At 32.3% G+C, this 6,583-nt stretch overlaps 1 protein-coding gene across 1 annotated transcript; it reads right to left on the reverse strand.

Moving 5' to 3' along the window:
• Nucleotides 1–300: 300 nt before the first annotated feature.
• On the reverse strand, nucleotides 301–5,713 carry LOC130703003 (protein Star-like). The gene is made up of 5 exons (XM_057524624.2): nucleotides 5,579–5,713; nucleotides 5,331–5,506; nucleotides 5,062–5,256; nucleotides 4,762–5,001; nucleotides 301–477 (listed from the first exon to the last, which is right to left on the reverse strand). The coding sequence occupies exons 1-5, from the start codon at nucleotides 5,643–5,645 to the stop codon at nucleotides 325–327; spliced, it is 831 nt and encodes a 276-aa protein (XP_057380607.1). The 5' UTR covers nucleotides 5,646–5,713; the 3' UTR covers nucleotides 301–324.
• Between the last annotated feature and the right edge of the window lie 870 nt (nucleotides 5,714–6,583).

Consider the following 6,583-nt stretch of genomic DNA (forward strand, 5'->3'; position numbering starts at 1 on the left):
CTTTGAAAAATTTTAAATTTTCAAAAATATATTGACTCGTTTGTCAAAGTCAATATGATTGTCTGCTTCGCAGGAACTTAAATATTTTAAGCACTTAACAATATTTTTGTTGCCTTAAAAAGCTGTATGTAGTACTTTTAAAAATTTTTCAATACTTTAAATAGAAGGAAAAGGTAAGAAATTTGGTTTCAGTAGGGGAAGGCAATTTTTAAGTATTTTTTTTCAAAATTATGTGCCATTTTTCGATACTAAATTGTTTCAATAATTTTTCCCTACTGAAAGACCCTTAATTAAGTGTGCAGTCGCTGCTGTGTAGCCTTCTGTCTAGTGTAGAGATATCGATTGATTCTTAACGAAAATCACATCTTTGCTCCATAGAAAATCAAACGCTCCAATCTTTACGAAGCCATTCTCCACCATGAAACGGGATAACGCCTCCTGTCCTTCGGGTATGTGATCCCATTCAACTGTCAGTGCCTTCAAAGGTATAAGCGAAAAAAATTTGCATTACCTGGGAGGTTTAATACTCATCCACACTGCTAAAATGGCTAAAGTTTTTGAAGGGTAAATGTAAATACACAAAATGTTCGGGGTTGCCAATGCCATTTATCTTTTCTCATGTAATATACCCAAATATAGTTGGATTTGTGTATGAAATAAATTCTGAATTTGCGAAAATTGGAAGTATGATAGCCTACTATGAATTGGTCAACGTAACTGTTGATTTTTAAAATAACTTTTTCAAGGCTATAGGTCCGAAAAAAGATTTTGGTTTGGTAGTAACCCCAATCGTTTAGTGGTAAAATCATTTTCTGATAAAGCACTGTCTGCAATGGAATTCGAAAAACAAGTCGTGCATTTACAGTGTATATGCTTATTCCTGTGCCATAGAAAATATATGTAAAAGGATCAAACTTTTAGTTACATGTTAATACAGTTATGGAGAACGTGCCCTAATTGGTGAATTTTGAAGAGCTATGTTAAATTTTATTTTTGGTATTTATTTTTGCCACTTGTGCCCCAAACCCCAAACACACGAACTAATACGTCATTTATTTAAACTAAACTTGAAAAAATTAATACATCATATGCCTTGTCTATTAATAAAAAAATAGTCGAAAACAAAACATTAACACGTAAAATCAAATTTTCCTAATCTCTTAAAACTGTCCGAAAATTTTTTATCACCCTTGTACGCTATATTTATTTTTTAAAGACATTCATTAATTTTAATATGTAGAATGGTATTCAGTGACAAAACGTTATCATGCGAATTTACCGTTATTGGTTTTGAGTTGTGTAACATAATTAGGTTTTCAGAAAAAGTTTTTACCACCTACATTTTTTAGGTAAAAAATCACCAAAGTTTTCGATAAAAATTCCCAAATGTTTTTTTTTAATTAATACAATGCTTGGGGGGCTAAAATCTTTGAAAAAGTTTTCACTTTTTCTTTGAGGAGAGGATATAGCCCTCATAAAGAGTGGACGTATTGATCCGGATGTTTGGGATACAAGTAGTTTTAAAAAATACTCCACCTTCCCAAAATAACAAACAAAAAAAACATGGTTCTTCCAAATCGTTCCCTAATTTAAAATTTAAATTTAAAATTCACGAGTTCCCTAATTTGTTATTAAGAGTTGAATTTTAAAGTTTCAAGAATAAAGCTTATTCATTATTTTTTTAAATTGCAACCACGACAAATATAATTTGTTTATTTCTACAAATATTTTGCGGTTTATTTTAAAAATTATAATCCAGTGGTAATGACGATAAAAACTGAAATTATTCTAGAATTAGAAGCTGATCCTTTTTTTAGTGGTTGGTAACGATAAAGAGGAGGAGTTATCATTTGCGGTTTTGGTTTGTTCCCTTGTGTGCCCAGTGTCCACAGAAATACGTCAGTTTAACATAACAAAATAATTTTGTTGGTATGCTGCAATTTCTAATACGAATATTAATTAATTAATTTAATTTAATTTTCACGTTTTCAGTTTCATTTTTCATTTTTTTTTCTAATATGTTAAATTCAGCCACTTATAATTATAAACTTTTGCATATAAAATCAAAGGATACGAATTCTATAGATTGGAAAAAAATTTTAAGGCCCCTGGATATGATTCAGGAACCGTCGAAAACGAAACTTTATCGCGTCATAACCACGTAAGTTTCTAAATCTAAAATTTATTGAAAATTTATTCATTATCTTTTCAATCATATTTGAATACAAAATGAAATTTAGATACCATATATGCAAAAAGTGTGGCATTGTGATAAGACATTAGCCTGTGATATTATGGTTGCGAGGTTCGATTTGCGTATAAGACAAACTTAAAAATAAAATGATTTTACCAACTAACTTTTTGGGGTAAAAACCACAAATATTTTAGGGCCAAAACCCAAAATATTCCTCAGCAAAATACAGAAAACGGAAAATTCGAGAAGGCCGAAGAAAGTCAAACCTTTTCTAAATTGTAACCATTCCCCACACCTTGCTTTTTTTCTCAAATTTTCCCTCATGGTTTTTTTTGCTCGCAGCAAAAACTGAAGAACTCATTATATTATTGTGTATTATATTGGCCACAGGCGATTTTAGAAGAGGAAAAATATTATTGTGGATTTCTTTTCTTAAAAAATCTAAAAAAGAATGCAATAAAATATTTTTGGCCCTCGGCAATATCTAACTGAAAGAGGCGATTATCGTGAAAAACTTGCGCTATTTATGACACAAAGGCTATAACATTAAGGATAATGACAGGTGAACGAAATACTAAATCTAATTTTGTTCACTTTTTTTTAAACTTATCCTGACAACTTTTTGTCCACAATTGCATATTAAGAAAAACACATAATATTATTAGAAAAAGAAAATTGTTTAATTTTAATCATATCGGCATCAATCGGCAAGTTCTTTCTTTGGTTTTTCATTCTGAACGGTTTAGACTTTTGGACTGAATTTTCTTTCAAAAGATGCGGAAATATGCGTTCCTCTTTTTTTTTTTACATAGAGCTCCCGTGTTGCTAACTTCGGATAGCTGACAACATACCAAATCAGATGCTATGAATTTTCAAAATTGTATTATCAATAATAGCTGAGTGGGAAGGTGTTGGGCAGTAAACTATTTGATACAGAGTTCATTACTATTTGGTGACCTTATACTGCTAGATTTTTGCATGTTTCTGAAAAAATTTTAAGCCGCTTTTTATGTCTTAAACTTACGCTATTCGAGGAAACATTAATATTATTATATTCTCTGAAATTTCCTTTACAAAACTGTTCAACTGGTTACTTTTTTCGCTAGAAATATTCATCTATTTTGTTATTGCATTTTCTTTTCTTTAAACAAGCTCCTGTGTTGCTAATTTCAAACAGCAGACTACATACAAAAATGACATGCTATTTACATTCAAAATATAATATCAGCAGCAATGAAGTCGGAAGGTGGCGATGTAAATTTTAAGTTCAATGGTTCAATACTATTTGATAGTTCAATACTTTGGCGACAAGATAAGAGCAAGTTCAACTGAGTAATAAAGGGCATTTCAAAAAATCTAATAGGCCTAGTCTCCAAATATCTTTGATACTGTTCGTTTACGACGAATTAGGCGATTTAAGTTAACATTATTTTTTTCAAATTAATGAAGAAAGTAAAAGTTTGACGAAACGATATTTCAAGTAGCCAAATCTTATATCAATCTTTCCACATTGGAGGATTCGAAACACAGAACATCGAACCATGACACCAAAGTCTTAAAGTGGGGCTATTATAAATTTTCATAACTTATTATGAGTACATCCCGCATATGTAGTCTGCTGACAAGAATCAGCATCACGGGAGCTTATTCAACAAGAAAAAGAAACTTAATCATGCAAAAATGGATTGTGAATCCAATCCCTCCCACATTTGGCTTTAGAGGGAAACCAAAGTTAAATAACTAAAACCTTTTGATAATATTTTACGAAGATGTATGTGTCCGAATAAGACACAACGTTTTCAAAAGGATTAGGTCTAGTCGTTTTCTAGTTAACAGGGCATAGTAAAATAAGGTAATTGCCTTATTAAAAAACTTTTTGGCTTTAAAATTATTCAATTGTTTATGAATCTATGAAAATTTATTTTAACAAAAAGTTTTATGGATGAGCTCAAGTTAGATTCTGAGTCATTAACGTTTTCGGTTGATTTTTTTATGTGTTTGACATTAGCGTCGTCTTTCCGGAATTTGCAGAAATTGGTGTCTTTTTATATTGCTGATATTACGATAAACTTCGCATTTTATTAGGCAAACTTAGACGCATTTTGAAGAGCTTTTCATGGATGGTAATGGGAATTTTATTCAGCCACTTGCGTCCTAAACATCAAATAATACTTTAATTAAACTTTAAATCAATGACATGCTCGCGTACATGAATCTGGGAAAGTCGACAAAAAACTTAAGTACGCAAGTTCTCTGGTAATTTTTCACCCTACGCAACTTATCCACATTGAAACTGAGCATTGACGATAGTTAATGCATAAAATGGGAGATGGTGGTAAAACATTTGACTAGGAACCTCGGATAACGTAGTTTGAGTCTAATCAAAGACAAACCTTTTCCAAAACAATGGTTTTATTTCTAAACTTTTGTGGTAAAACCCGCTAAGCTGTTGGGGTTAAAATACGAAAAAATCGTTGTGCACAAAATGAAATACTTTTTTTTGGGTTATAGCCCCTTCTTCCTAAAAAAATTTACAGTGATTCTGCGAAATGTTTATGCTGAATTACCTTAATATCCACCTTTCGCCATGGTATGGTCTTGAGAATTTTCAGTTCGTGACCTTCGACGTCAAGGCTAAAGAAATCCACTTGAGTTAGGCCAACGGCCAACAGTATTGAGTAAAAGGGAAAACACTGAATTTCTATCAAACTTGGATCGACTCCAGGTATTCCAGGTTCCTGTAAGGTTTCAGCCCCTCCTTCGATGTGGCTATGACCGGGGTCGCCAACCTTCATTTGAAAAGTGACCTGATTTTGCATTTTAAATTACTAACCACTTCTATCAACATTGAACTGTAGTTGACAAACTTGAGTAGGAAACGGTTCCAAACTAAGACACACGGGAAGCGTCCATGCTCTACGGTGACGAGCAGAAAGCTTTTTAAAAGTTACTGGGTTGGCTTCAATCAATATGCCACTCCAACTAAATTGGCGTTCTAAGTGGATTGTGTTCGACATATATTCACCATCTAGGGCACCGCATTCCACAAAAAAACCTTTAGTCTGCAAACACACAGAACTTTAATATAACACCAACAATCAATCAACATCCAAAGACATGAAACTTGATTAGAGACCTGGTTTTTTAAGAGCCTCATTATAACGTCAGTCTGTCCTGGTGACCGATTTCTTGTATCGTTAGAGTCCAGTTTGAGTGGAATATTTGACGGTGGCGGCTTATTTAAGAAAAATTGTCGAATTATTTCGATAACGCAAGGATGATCTTGCTCCAATTTATTTGCATTTATGTAATCTGTATTTATAAGCAGTAAAGCAATATTACTGATTATCAACATTTTGAAAAATCCTACATGCATCTTTCGACCTAAATCACACTTATTGCTGTAACTCGCTCCTGTAACAGATTTTCGAAATCCTGAAGTTTCTTCCATCAAGTTATAATGCGGTAGGGTAGAACGTAAAGCCGAGGAAATACTCTTTGGATCTCGAGCATCGTGTTTTGCATTTAAATTTTTATGATTAGCAAAATTTGTTTGGTATATAGTAAAAAAAATAACAAGCAGAAGAAGTAAAACCACGATTCGAGTTAAAATCCGTTTCGACTGGGATGAAAAACTTCGAGTCATAGTATCACCGTTTACAATAAAGCGACTAAAACTTCCGAGCACACAGCTTTTTTTTACAAGTTCCAGTGACTGGCGTTCGACCGGCGCCTGTTTCTATAGAAATATGTTTGTATGACTACACGGCGGCTACGTCGTACTTACGTTTTCCTACTCAAAAAACATTTTACTACTTAAATTGTCAAAAACATTACCAATTTTTGGGGTATTATCACCCTGAAAATTTTGTAACCCATACAATTAACCTGGCAGGGCTATGAAAACTTCGAAGTAGAAGCAAAAAATTTATGGTTTTTACCACAAAAACCGATTCAATACTATAGATTTTAGGGGCTTAAACACCAAAATAAACTGCGGAACAATAACCACACAGCAGCGAATGGATACTTAATTAAGGGTCTTTCAGTAGGGAAAAACTACTGAAAAAATTAAGTATTTTAAAATGACACTTAATTAAAAAAAAAATACTTAAAATTCGGCTTCCCCTACTGAAACAAAATTTCTAACCTTTCCCTTTTTTTTAAGCATGGAAATTTTTTAAAAAGTATTATATACAGCTTTTTAAGTTACAAAAATTGGTTTAAGTGCTTAAAATATTTAAGTATCCTGCGAAGCAGACGATAATATTGATTTTGATAAACGAGTCAATATACTTTTTAAAATGTCAAATTTTTTAAAGTGCCCAATGTGCCCTCTTTTGATTTCAAGTGAACTTCAGATAAGTTTTTTTAACCACATGAAAATTC

This window comes from Daphnia carinata, chromosome 5 (genome assembly GCF_022539665.2).
Source record: "Daphnia carinata strain CSIRO-1 chromosome 5, CSIRO_AGI_Dcar_HiC_V3, whole genome shotgun sequence".
NCBI classification, from domain to species: domain Eukaryota; kingdom Metazoa; phylum Arthropoda; class Branchiopoda; order Diplostraca; family Daphniidae; genus Daphnia; species Daphnia carinata.

Bases quoted from the DNA above. Each gene is read 5' to 3' on its own strand.
- LOC130703003 (XM_057524624.2), bottom strand. From the start codon at position 5,645: ATGGAAGAAACTTCAGGATTTCGAAAATCTGTTACAGGAGCGAGTTAC. The intron at 5,257-5,330 runs GTCTCTAATCAA...GTGTGTTTGCAG, and splicing joins TGAGGCTCTTAAAAAACCAG to ACTAAAGGTTTTTTTGTGGA. The intron at 478-4,761 runs GTAATTCAGCAT...ATACCTTTGAAG, and splicing joins GGCGAAAGGTGGATATTAAG to GCACTGACAGTTGAATGGGA.